Genomic DNA, 12,500 nt, shown 5'->3' with positions numbered 1-12,500 from the left:
TTATGAGGCATTGTTGTCATCATTCCCATCTTACAGATGGGAAACCAAGGCATAGAGAGGTTTAGCAACTTTCTGAAGGTCACCTAGCAGCAGGGCTGGGATTTGAACCCTGGCTATCAGGCTCCAGAGACCAGGCTCTTTAATGCAATGCTATGTTGCTGGTCCAATTGTAATAAGCAAGTCACTCGTAAGCCACATGAGAGGCACTGGGCTAAGAAAGCCAGAGAGATTTAGGAGGAAAGAGCCCCAGAGAGATCAAACAGTAATGGTGGAACCCAAACTCCAATGCAGCTTCCTCACTACGAAAGTGTATCCTTTTCACTAAACTATCCTCAGATGAAAAGGTTCCAAGCTCAGGCCATTTGGGGTAAGGAAGGAGTTGGCTGGTTGTATGTGCAGAAGCTTCCAGCAGTACCTAGCTTTATGGGGCAGGTCTGCTTGTGACATCTTCTGTCTAAATCAAGTCAAGCCATTTTGGAACCAGGATGTTGCTATTTAAAGGAATCCCTTTTGCCTTGCCCCTCCCGCCCCTCCCACCCCTCCCCGGCCAAGACTCACTCCCTTGTTTACCTTCTGTGTTAATGAAGCAGAGAAGATGGGTCCAAATCACTTCAAGAAGAATCAGTGGTAAAGGCTGGCAGACATGCCTCTGCCAGGAGGTGAAGCCGTTATAACCTGCCTGTGAGAGTTAATATGGAGGAAACAGTCCCCAGGGCCTCCGGGAGGCTGGCTTGTCGCCGAGAATGCTACCGCAATGTTAGAAACAGAGGTGGATGCAGGATCTTGAGAGACATTGGCCTGGGATCTTGCCAACCTCTCGTTTTTACAGCAGACTTGGAAACAACCACTCACCTCCTCCTAATTTGAGCTGCCTCCACTAAATTGCTCACTTTGCCAATGACTCTGTGTATTGCCATCCCTGGCAGGGAAGGTCTGAAGGGGCCATTGATTCATCTGAACCCTGACTTGATGTCTGACTGGAAGGGTAGGATCCAAGCTCATTTGGAAAGAAACAAGACAGAATCCAGTAGGGATGAAGAATCAGTTCTTAGTAAAGATTTTTTTAAAAACAGAGACTGGAGTCAAAGAACTGGGATACATAGTGGAGCATCCACAATGAGGAAGGATAATGGAGCTACCAGAATGTGTGTGTGTGTGTGTGTGTGTGTGTGTGTGTGTGTAGGGTATTTTACTTAAGCATTTATTGAGTATTTACTCCTTTTGGGGCTAAGTGCAACTTGAGGTAAGAAAGAACGATAGGATCTCAGGGCTGAAAGAGTTCAATTTGTAATTCAAAGTATGACTGCATAAGCAAGCCCCATTCCAAATTCCTGTTGAGGTCTCAGCATGGAAGTATCCAGCACCCCCATCGTAACCCCTGACAGAGGCACTCCCTGCCCTGATGGCAGCCCCCCTGCCTTTTGTTGCTGGTTCTTATTATTAGATTTTTTTTCTTTGATTGAGCCAACGAATGTTACTCTCAGCAATTTCCAGTTTTTGTATTCAAGACCTGTCCATTTGCTCCTCCATGTGCCGATTTTACAAATACCTGTAGATAGCTCTTGGGTGCTTCTTTTTCACACAAAGCAGAAAGAGAAGCACAACCTTGTAGAATCTAAAAGTCAAGTCCTCTATTCTTTGTGTTCCCAGGGTATGTGGTAAATACCTCTCTTTCAGCCCTCGACCCACTGGGTGTAATTACTTTTGTACTCATAGTGAACTAATATCTACTGGGTAACTCCTTTCTGCCAGACATTGTAGTGGGAAATTTCATAAGATTTTTTGTTCAATCCTGATTCCAATTCCCTGATGTAAGGAGAGTTACACCCTCTTTATAGATGAGAAAATTGAGGCTCAGAAAGAGGAAGTGGTTTCACTTCTTGGTCAGTTTCCTTATCTAGATAATGTGGATGCTAATATTGCCCTTGTAAGGCAGTTAAGAGAAGTAAATAAGTGAAATGTACATGGCACATAGTGGGTGTGCAATAAATGGGAGCTGTTTTCATTGGAGCAGTCCTTCCATGGTTAGCCCATTTCATTTTTGGTGATGATAATGATGATGATGATATTAATAACATTTGTCTAGTGCAAACTATGTTCAAGACGGTGTCAAATTCATCATCTTGACTAATCCCTTCAGTTCAGGAGATTGGTATCATTACGATTCCTGTTTTATAGAAGATGAGGCCAGAAACAAAGTCATTTACTTGCCTACAGTCCCAATATCCATAAACAGCAGAGCTGAGATTGGAACAGGTCTGTCTGGCTCCTGAGTCCCCACTCCCAATTGCTCCTTCTTTACCACATCCCCACAGAGCTCAGACTCTATTGCATCCCTTGCTATCTAAGCACTGGATACCAAGGGCTCAACCAGAATGCTAACTAGGGGCACTGTGGGAAGCTGGGGTGCACCACAACCCTGTGGACATATCAAGATGTGGCGAATTAATGCATGCAAAGGAAGAGCCCCCAACGAAGTGGTTAGAAAGGAGTCCTAGTGGAAAGAGAACAGCTCTGGGAGACCATGGCATTGTCAGATGGACAAGGAAGGGGGGACAACGGCTCTAACAGGAGAAGTAGATTTTAGATTATGGTGAAGTCACAAAGTCAAGAAAATCCCCAGGGTCAGGGCGGGGCCAGGGGATGACTATAGCCTAGGAAGTTCTGGAGCTGGCAGTTGTGAACATGTGGGGTAATTAACTTGAATGGTGGCTGCTGCTTTTTCCTCCAACCTCCCTCTCACCCCAGGGAATTCCCACTCTTATAAACACAATCATCTATTCCAGTTGGCTCCAAGGTAAGGGAGCAATTCCAGGCTCCACGGAGGCTAACATGCCCGCCCTGAGATGCTGTTCCTGATGTGGTTCAGGCCTTCCTAACCTCTTATTGTCTCCTCCTTGCTGTCTCTGCAGTGATCCGGGCCAAGGTGGTGGGGAAGAAGCTGGTAAAGGAGGGGCCCTTCGGCACGCTGGTCTACACCATCAAGCAGATGAAGGTAGGTAATGTCATCAGTCTGGCTCCAGGAAGGTTTCTGGGTTTTTGCCAGAAGAGTCCTGGCTGAGGGAGGCAAAATGGGTTGGAACTGGGGTGTGTGTCTAAGCACCAGCCAGACCCAGCCCTTGTGCCTGCTGGAGAGGGAGCTGCTAAGGCAGCAGAAAGGGATGGGTAGGGAGGGGGCATGGGGCTGCCTCGTCTAAGAGCCCATGCAGGTGGAGTCACTCCAAGGCACTTGTTAGGAGGCTGAGCTCTGGAGCCAGATGGCAGATAGCCTTGTTAGCTGGTAACCATGAGACCTTGGTCAAGTCACTGCCCCTCTCTGGGCTTTAATCTTCCCAATTGTGAAATGAGGGGGTTGGACTAGATCATCTCAATGGACTCTTCCGAGCTCTGACTATCTGGGATTCCACAGTGCTTACAGGTCTCATTTGGCCACTGAGGTTACAGCTTAACTCAAATGTTTACACGGAAACTGTGCTGATCACAGGAACCTCATCCCGAGGCAGGAACTTCATCTTCTTTCCCTATTTTCCCAGCTGATGGTCTTCTTGCATCCTAGATAGTTAGCAATGCTTGCTAAACATATTCTTATCATTAAACATATTACTGAGGATATGAACATCAGGAAGCACAGGAAGGAGGTACGCCTTAAGAAAAAGAACACCAGATTTGAAATCTAGAGAACCTGCTCCTAGTCTCAGCTCTACTCCTAAATAGCCTGCTTACCTTGGGCTTGTCCCTTTTCCTGGGCCGCAGTTTTCCCACCTGTTAACACTGTGGGGTCGGGCTTAGTGCTCCTAACATCCTCTCTAGCTCAGGCATTCTAAGCATCCTGGGATGCGGGCCGTGTTACTTGTAAGGAGGAGCGGGTGGTATACAATGGAAGGGTGTACTGGTGATTGCCTTAGCACAGAAGACTGGGGCTTCACCTTGAATAACTCAGCAACTGGTTCGTCACCCTATATTTGTAAGCACCTCTCTACATGCAGAGCTCCCATCTAGGGGCCACGGAAGCCGTGAGGGAGATACAGTTTCCATCTTTAGGAGCTAGAGTCAGGTTGGGAGAGAAGAGGCATGTATGTGTGTGACTCATCAGAAGTTCAATGTGGGGTGTGCTGAGGTTCACAGGAACTGTCCAGTCCTTTAACTTACTGCTCATATTTGCATCCGTAGCAATTAGGGTAGGACCTGGCATGCAAAAGTGACTTGGTGAATGCTTACCCATCTAATACGGGCATGAGGGTGAGACCCCATAGGCCTGGAAACTCCCCGGAGGAGACAAGCCACAATGTCCAGGTAGAAGGGAGTGGGGCAGTGACACAGCCCATGGTGGTACCCAACCATCCCTGATGCCAACCTCCAGGCTTCCTTATTCCTGTGTCCTGAGGCCTGCGGCTGGATGTACTAATTTTGTGGAACCTGTTGCTTTGGATTCAATTTTGCAAACATCCACAGCCTTCTGGTTATGTAATGTCCAGAGTCAGCCCTGGCCAGTTGCCCTTGGCTGCCTAAGCTTGGTCATGAGACCAGCTTATGTCTTCAGACAGCCCTGGGGAGAGAAGAATGGGCGGGGGTGGGGAACCAGCAAGAGCAACAACAACCCAAAAAATCCACTTTGCAACCTCTGGCAGTCAGCGCAGGAATGCCAAAGCATATTAGACCAAAGCAGAGGTTCAGAGAACACATGAACCTGCCTGGTCTGGAAGAATCCTCATTACGAAACACTTGGTGGTCAGCAGAGAGCTGAGAGGGAAATAGCTGGGAGGCGGCAGTTCCTAAGCCTGCCTGCTTTCCTTCCTACCATCAGGGCCTGGGGACCAGGGTGACCAGAGGCCCTTCCTGTGGGCAGAATGTCCCATTTCCCCTTGCTGGTGTCAGACCAGCCACAGGGGTCTGTCTAGAGACCAAACATTTGCTAGCCCATCAGTTTCAGAAGACACACTCCCACTCCCAGTCTGGTGGGCTCAGGCTTTCTGTTCACCATCCTTCATCTGAGCTCATGAATCATGTTGCTGGAATTAGATGTAAGGTCCCTCGTCTCACTTCTGACAGAGGCGCAAAGGGGAAATGACTTACCCAGAGTCAAGCATTTAATTAAGGGGCAGATCTGATCCCCAAGCTGAGGCATCGGAATTTCTTCCCAATCCTGTGTTCTTTATGTGACTCCCAAATCTCCCTGCCATCTTACTTTAATCATCAGTCACCATCTCATGCCTTTTATTCACTCTGACCCTCCCACAGCTGGGTATCATGATCCATAGAACTGGTCAGTGCCCTTCTATCCAGAGATGCCACTGGAATCTGCTTGTCTCTAGGTACCAGCTTGCAAGTCAGAGAAGACACAGGCTAGAAGTAGAAGTAATAGTCCATCCATCCATCCTCTCATGCTTCCCTCCCACCCTCTCTCTGTGCTTAGTACTGTGCTATGAGCTGGGGATACAAAGATAAAACACTGCTTACAATTATAAGACTCTGCATCAGTAACATTTACTGAGCAGTTGCTTTGTACCAGGCATTCTGCTAGGTCTTTGCATAGATCAGTCCTTATACTAACACTGTAAAATAGATAACACCTTGTCCTCTGTTTGACAGGTGAGGCAACTGAGACCTGGGAGGTCATATAACAGTTAAGATCACACAGCTACATAGTGGCAAACCTGAGTAAAACTATAGGGTCTTTGCCTATAAGGAGATAATACAGTATGGAGCAGCAGGCTGATTCATCATTCCTACCTGCTTTGGGGGATATAAATGCCTACTCCATATGTATTTAGTTCCCAGGGAAACAAAAAGAAGTCAGCTTGGGTTTGTTGGTTTATCATCCAGCAGTGTAGGGCTGGACTTATAATATCCTGCAAAGGATGTATCAGAAAAATCTTTGTAGGAGGGAAGGGGGAGGCCAGAGAGGCAAGCCTGCATGAGTTTGGCACTGGTCCCTGGGAGGCTTTGTTCTAGCGGATTAGAGAGTCTGCCCTAGAGAGTCAGAAGGGGTGAGCAAGGGCTCCCTCAGAGCAGGACTAAAGGAACTTGGAGAACCTGAGACTCGGAGCCGCCCTGTCTGACCCCTCTCTACTCTCACTGATGAAGGGCAGGCAGACCTTCTCCCGTCTGCTAACTCTGGAGCCTCTGACCCGTCTCTCAGGAACACTTCAGTACGCAGAGACCTGCGATGTGTGTGTGTGTGTGTGTGTGTGTGAGAGGGAGCAAGCGTGTTAGAATGTTGAGAGAGCTTATTGCAATCCCAAACTTGGAAATTAGCTGGGGCTGAGGCCCTGGGCTGTGGGGTGAAGGTGAAAGTTTCCAGAACTGGCTGCTCTAAGCTGTGGGGACTTTATCTCCCATCGGGATCATGAGAAACTGATCCACTGTGCTAGGAGTTATTGTTTGTGTAGTGGAGACACGCTCTCTGGCTGGCTGCAGGGGACAGAACGTGGGGGACATTATGTCCCAGCTGGTCCTGGGAGGGTCCCATGGGGAGCCCCGCTGGTCATGTGCTTTGCATGTCCTGACTGTAGGCAGAGCAGACCTCCGGGGACTTCCTTCCTTTAGTGGTTTGTCTAACCAAATGAGCAATAGCAGGGTCTTGCCTTTGAAGCTCCAGCTGGAAGCATCTTTGACCCCCAGCCCACAGGGAACCATTCTTCTTGCAATGCCTGTGGCTCTTCCTGGCTTAGGACTCTCATCCAGCCCTCTGCAGAGACTGGCTCCATTTCCACATTCTCTGCCTGTCCTGCTAGACAAATTGCTGTGTAGAGAAAGATCATGCGCCCGATAGCTTGGTCGGTCTGTAAATAAGAAGTTGTGGGTTTAAATGAGTCCATGATGTACGCCAGCATCCAGAACAGTGTTGATCTCTGGTAGGCATGCAAGACATAGTTGGCATCATTGTAGCAACTCATGCTGTCAATGTAGAGTGAAGGCCAGACATTTCATAAGAAATGTGCAAATGTCCCCAGACTCAGAAACTTCTTTTTTACTTTATTTGTCCCTTCCCTCCAAGGGAAGCTAACATCTTGGAACTTTGCATAGATGCTACTTGTGTAGATGCTACCAAGAAGAGGGGCCTAGAGGCATGCAGAACGCAGCCAAAAAAGAACAACCCACTTATGTCTGAAGTCCTAAACCAGCTTTAACTACTCTTGTTAAGAGCTGAGGAAGCGACTTAGGAGGAAGGGGATCAAACTCGTTCCTCCTCTCCTTACGAATTTCAGTATAACTTGTTCTAAGCTAAATTTTATTGAATGTTGTGGGCTGACTGCTATTCTAAGTCATTTGCTTCTCTCAAACACCCTAAGAAGTAAGTGCTTTGACCCATTTTACAGATGAAAAAACTGAGGCCCAAAGAGGTTAAGTAACTTTTCAAGTGGCGAATAGGTGGCAGAGAAGATTCAAGATTCAACCTCTGGCTGTCAGCCTCCAAAACCTGAATTTACCACTGATCTCCATGGCATTGGTTTGGATTAGATTACCTTTAACATCTTTTCCAACTCTGAGATTCTAGGATTCTCTGATGTCAGGACATTATAAATCTATTATGACTCTCCTAAATTTGTCAAGTCAATTCTAGATCTCTATGATTACAGACATGATACTTTTAGAATCAATATTTAAATCAAGGTAGGATTATTACACAGAAAACACAACTGAGTAGAATTTACCTTTGCCATGTTGTTCTTTTCAGAATTGAACCTAAAACACAGCACTATGTTTGTCACAGCCAGTCATTTGTAATGTATCAGAATTTCAACTCTAGGCAAGTGCTAGGAGTTAAAATGCAGGTTCCTTCAAACTTCCAAGTAGCTGCAATGCCAAGCTGATTTCGATGAGTTTAGTTCTTACTGAGCAGTTCAAGTGACCAGACTGTAACCAGGGGCTTCATTCTCTCATTCACGAAGCACTAGGGCAGTCAAGGGGAAAGACTGACGCAGAAGGAATGAGGTTCCCATGGGCTGGGTCCAAAAGACCTAGAGCGAGTGCTTAGTTGAAACATTTGCCAAAACCTCAAGGAACACCCACACAAAAATAAGAAGTTGCTCGGCACAGAAGTCAGGGTAGAGGATGTTCTTCGAAGGCCACACTCCATGGCAGGCATACAGCAGCACACTTAAACATGGTTCCTGTTAAGGCTAGAGAGGCACCATTCACATAGAAGAAGTCATCATCGTGACTCTACCCACCCCGCGCCCCCACCGCATAATTGAATGCTGAGTGCAGAGGGCATTTCTTCCAGCACTTGGCTGCGTGTCTGTGCTCAGTTGGCAAGCCTTGGGGGAAAAGAGGGGTTCAGAAGGAAGACCATCTGAGTCCATCAGAACAATGTGTGCTTTTAACAAGGCAGGGGCGCCCAAACTCAGTAGGTCCAACAGACCAAGTTATGCCGTGAAGGTCTTGTGGACCACCTACCCCCGCCAACCAGTCACCACTTAAAAGATGAGAAAACGCCAGTTCACAGGCCAAATGGGAGGCATTTAGAAGAGACACCAACGAAGTGATGTCTGGTTTTGTATTAATTACTGTAAGTAAATTAATAACACATGCCAGGAAGTAAAGTAGAGGCATTTTCCTATTATAAACCCTTGGGACAAGCCCAGAGACCACCAGCGGTCCAGGGCTTGTGTACTCTGAGAACTGAGGGGATAACAGAATTCTGCAACACCTCAGTGCCCCACCCCACCCTTACCAGATCCCACAGTTCACAGCATCGCCTTGGCACACTGGGCCTGTATAATACTCCTGGACTTGACCTGGAATCACAAAGAGGACTCAGCTTCTGTTGCATTCAGTCACCCCAGTGACTCTGAGCACACACTGATGAAGGAGGCACAGTGGCCATAAATGGAAATAGCATTTGCCTGCTTCTGGGGACCTTGGTCATAGGCTTCTGAGGCTTCCTGGGAGCCAGTCTAAGATAATGGGTAAGAGTATGGACTCTGAAGGCAAATTCCCCTGCTTGGAATCCTAGCGCTGCCATTTCCCAACTGTGTGGCCTTAACAAGCTACTTAGCCTGCCCGTGACTCAGGCTCCTCATCTATAAAATGGGCATACTAGTTTCTACCTCATAGGGTTGTCACGGTGATTCGCGGGCTAATATTAAAGGAGATTTCTCAACCTCAGTATCACTGACATTTGGGGCCAGATAATTTTTTGTTCTGGGGCTGTCCTGAGTACTGTGGGATGTTTAGCAACCTCCCTACCCTCTACTAACTGTTGTGACAACCAAAAATGTCTCCAGACATTGCCAAATGTCCCAAATATTTCCTAGGGGGGCAAAATTGCCTCCAGTTGAGAACCACTGTATTAGATTATGTCGTAGATACAAATAGCCAAATATCAGCAATTTCATGTGGTTCAATCTAATAATTATAATAAAGTGTTCAACAGTTAGAAATCTTTGAACTTTGTAGATATGTTTATGTGCTTCATCTGGGATAAAGGATCCCAATGCTTTCATCAGACGCTCAGAAGAATAAAAAACATGGAGAATTTCTAACCTGAATTCAACGTTCACCAGCCAAATAGAATTTCTATAAGGTGGGGTTTGTAATACATCCCTCCCAGGGCTCTTTTAAGGATACTGCAAGGGGAATGTGAGTGAGAATGTTTTTGTGGGCTGGAGAGTGTCACAGAGATAGCATGAGAACGCTGGCTGAATTCATGGGACTCAGGTCCTGAGGTTGACAAAGAAAAAGTACCCTTGTCACAGCTACTTCTCTGGATTTCTGAAAAGGTGCTGGGATGTGAGACGTGTAGCTGAAGGAGTGTTGTGGGCCAGTTGGAATGGGGGGTGTGGCTGGCTGCACAGGAAGGTTTCTCTGGGAAGGCACCAACCTGGGAAGGCACCAGGAAGGCTAGACAAGAGGATCGGTGGCTTCATCTGGGGTGAAGGGGGCCCTGGGTGGGTAGATCAGTGACAGGCCACTGGACAGCCAAATAGGGGAGCGAGATTCCCTCAGATCCAATGTCAGCAAGCCTTCTGGGTGCTGAGCCTCCTCTCCTGGGTTCCTTTTATTTTATTGATACATAATAAATGTACATATTTTGGGAGTCCATGTGGTATTTTGATATATTCACAAATGTACAGTAATCAGGGATGTTCATAACCTTAAACATTTATCGTTTCTTTATGCAGGGAACATTTGATTTATCCTCTACTAGCTATTTTGAGATATACAATAAGTTAATGTTTACTGTAGTCATTCTACTGATTTAATGAACACTGGGTCTTACTTCTTCTGCCTACTCGTATTTTTGTACCCATTAATTACATCTCTTTCCCCCAATCCCTATTACCTTTCCTGCTTCTGGTAACCACCAAATCCGCTGTCTATCTTCATGAGATTTACTTTCTTAGCTCCCACATATGAGTGAGAACACGGTATATTTGTGTTTCTGTGCCTGGCTTATTTCACTTAGCAAAATGACCTCCAGTTCCAGTTGCGCTGCCACACGTGACAAGATTTCATGCTTTTTTCTGGATGAATCATATTCCGTTGGGTATAGATACCAGGTTTTGTTTTTGCATTCATCTGCTGATGGGCACTTGGGTTAATTTCATATCTTGGCTGTTGTGAATACTGCTGCAGTAAACATGAGAGTGCAGACCCCTCTTCCACATTCTGACTTCCTTTCCTTTGGATATATACCCAGCAGTGGGATTATGGATCATACGGGTGTCCAAATTGGAAAGGAAGAAGTCATGATGTTCCTTTTGCCCACAGATGTACCGAGGCTTCACCAAGATGCCCCACGTGCAGTACATCCACACGGAAGCTTCCGAGAGTCTCTGTGGCCTTAAGCTGGAGGTCAACAAGTACCAGTACCTGCTGACAGGTAATGGCCAACTCTAGCTTCTAGGCCAGGGTTTGGCCAAAGTCCACTGTTTCTTGACTTCAGAAGAACATACAAGGAGTAGTTGACTCACCAAATGTCCAGTAAATCGTAAGGAGTCTCTAATGGTGAATTCATCCTACTTACCCAGTGCTAAGAGCCTGAGGCTCCTACACTTAGGCTCAACTCTAGAATTAGCTCCACCACTCATCTTGTAAGGCAAATCTCCTAGTTTGTAGCTTCTCAACTTTACTGTAAATAAAAAGGGAGTGTGTGTTCCTCTCCACCTCACACTCAACCTGTTAGGCCTGTCTTTGAAAGTTATTCATCTTTAGGCAGTCAAGGTAGTAAAGGAGAAAACAAAAACACAAATCCTTATAAAGGGAGTGAAAAGATGGCCTCTAGTCCTAGCTCCAGTATTTAATGGGCTTGGGTCCTTTGGCAAATCACTTTACCTCTCCAAGCCTCATTATCCTCATCTGGAAAAATGGCGCTACAGTCCATTTTGAAAGGTGTTGGGGAGGATGAAATAAAATCATGGGTCTGAAAAGTACCCAGCCACAGTGCCTGGGCTAAGTGGGAACATAGTAGGTGTGAATTCTTTCTGGGCTGGGCTCTGGACAAACAACCCTCTCCTTGTTTTCTTCTTTCCTCCTGTAGGTCGCGTCTACGATGGCAAGATGTACACAGGGCTGTGCAACTTTGTGGAGAGGTGGGACCAGCTCACCCTCTCCCAGCGCAAGGGGCTGAACTATCGGTATCACCTGGGTTGTAACTGCAAGGTAAGCCCTGGGGTCACTGGGGGAAGGAGGGGAGGTGCTGACTTGCAGCCCTAGAAACATCAGCTCCCAATGCATTGGGAGCCAGGCCCTCGTGCTGGGAAGGGTGTGCATGTGTTAGGCCAGGGCAGAGGGGCAGGTCTGAGCAGACACAGTAAGGAATGTTGCCCCAGGCGGGGCAGTGAGGAAGGCAGGGAAGGAAGAATGCCTTTCTGCTGTAATGGGCTGCCTCCGTGATGACCACTTGCAAGCTGCTGGGGCATGAGGGCTCTTGAGTCCCTGGCCCCACCTGGCAGTTCAGGGCTGTAGGTATAGGATCCTGACAGTGGCAGGTTCTGCCAAGTGGTTTCAAGTGGGCTCACCCTGGTAGCTGACTCATAAGTCAGGTGGGCAAATGGGCCCAGGACTACAGAGACCAGATGCTACAGAAAGTCTTTCTTCAACCAAGCCCATCCCCCTGACCCAAGTATAGGGCCAAGGTACAGCCTTCCTGCTGTTGTGGGAAGTTGGGCCATTCTCTCATTTCATCTTCAAAACAATCCTGTGTGGTTTTAATTACTATGATCTCCATTCTGCAGATGAGAGCTCAGAGAACTTAAGTAACTAGCCCTAGATCCCACAGTTCACTGAATCTGGTTTCCAACCTAGGGCAGCTAGACTCCAAAGTTTATACTGTAACCTTTCTAATTCCTCAATTTCCTAAAACAACTGAGATCTCCTATCTATCTGAGATGAAAAAGCCCTCTCAATGGTCTAATTCTGCTACTTACTGGCTGTGTGACCTGCAGCAAGTTACTTAACCTCTCCGAGCCTCCTATTTCTTTATCTGTAAAAAGGGAGATAAAACTGTGATGAGAATTAAAGAGAATACTATCAAAGCACTTATCAGAATGTCT

General features: G+C 46.9%; 2 protein-coding genes across 4 annotated transcripts in view; one reads left to right on the top strand and one right to left on the bottom strand.

Annotated features, from left to right (window-relative positions):
- Positions 1-12,500, bottom strand: part of SYN3 (synapsin III) — a 613,179-nt gene that overhangs the window by 373,787 nt on the left and 226,892 nt on the right. The window lies entirely within an intron of this gene.
- TIMP3 (TIMP metallopeptidase inhibitor 3) overlaps positions 1-12,500 on the top strand; it is a 61,837-nt gene that overhangs the window by 45,166 nt on the left and 4,171 nt on the right. For all 3 annotated transcript variants that reach the window (XM_011978986.1, XM_011978987.1, XM_011978989.1), the window contains 3 exons: positions 2,913-2,995; positions 10,717-10,828; positions 11,486-11,607. In XM_011978986.1, coding sequence (XP_011834376.1) covers positions 2,913-2,995; positions 10,717-10,828; positions 11,486-11,607 — 317 coding nt within the window. The remainder of the gene's footprint in view (positions 1-2,912; positions 2,996-10,716; positions 10,829-11,485; positions 11,608-12,500) is intronic.

This window comes from Mandrillus leucophaeus, unplaced genomic scaffold (assembly GCF_000951045.1).
Source record: "Mandrillus leucophaeus isolate KB7577 unplaced genomic scaffold, Mleu.le_1.0 Scaffold2, whole genome shotgun sequence".
Taxonomy (NCBI): Eukaryota; Metazoa; Chordata; class Mammalia; order Primates; family Cercopithecidae; genus Mandrillus; species Mandrillus leucophaeus.
This window is presented reverse-complemented; position numbering and strand designations above follow the sequence as displayed.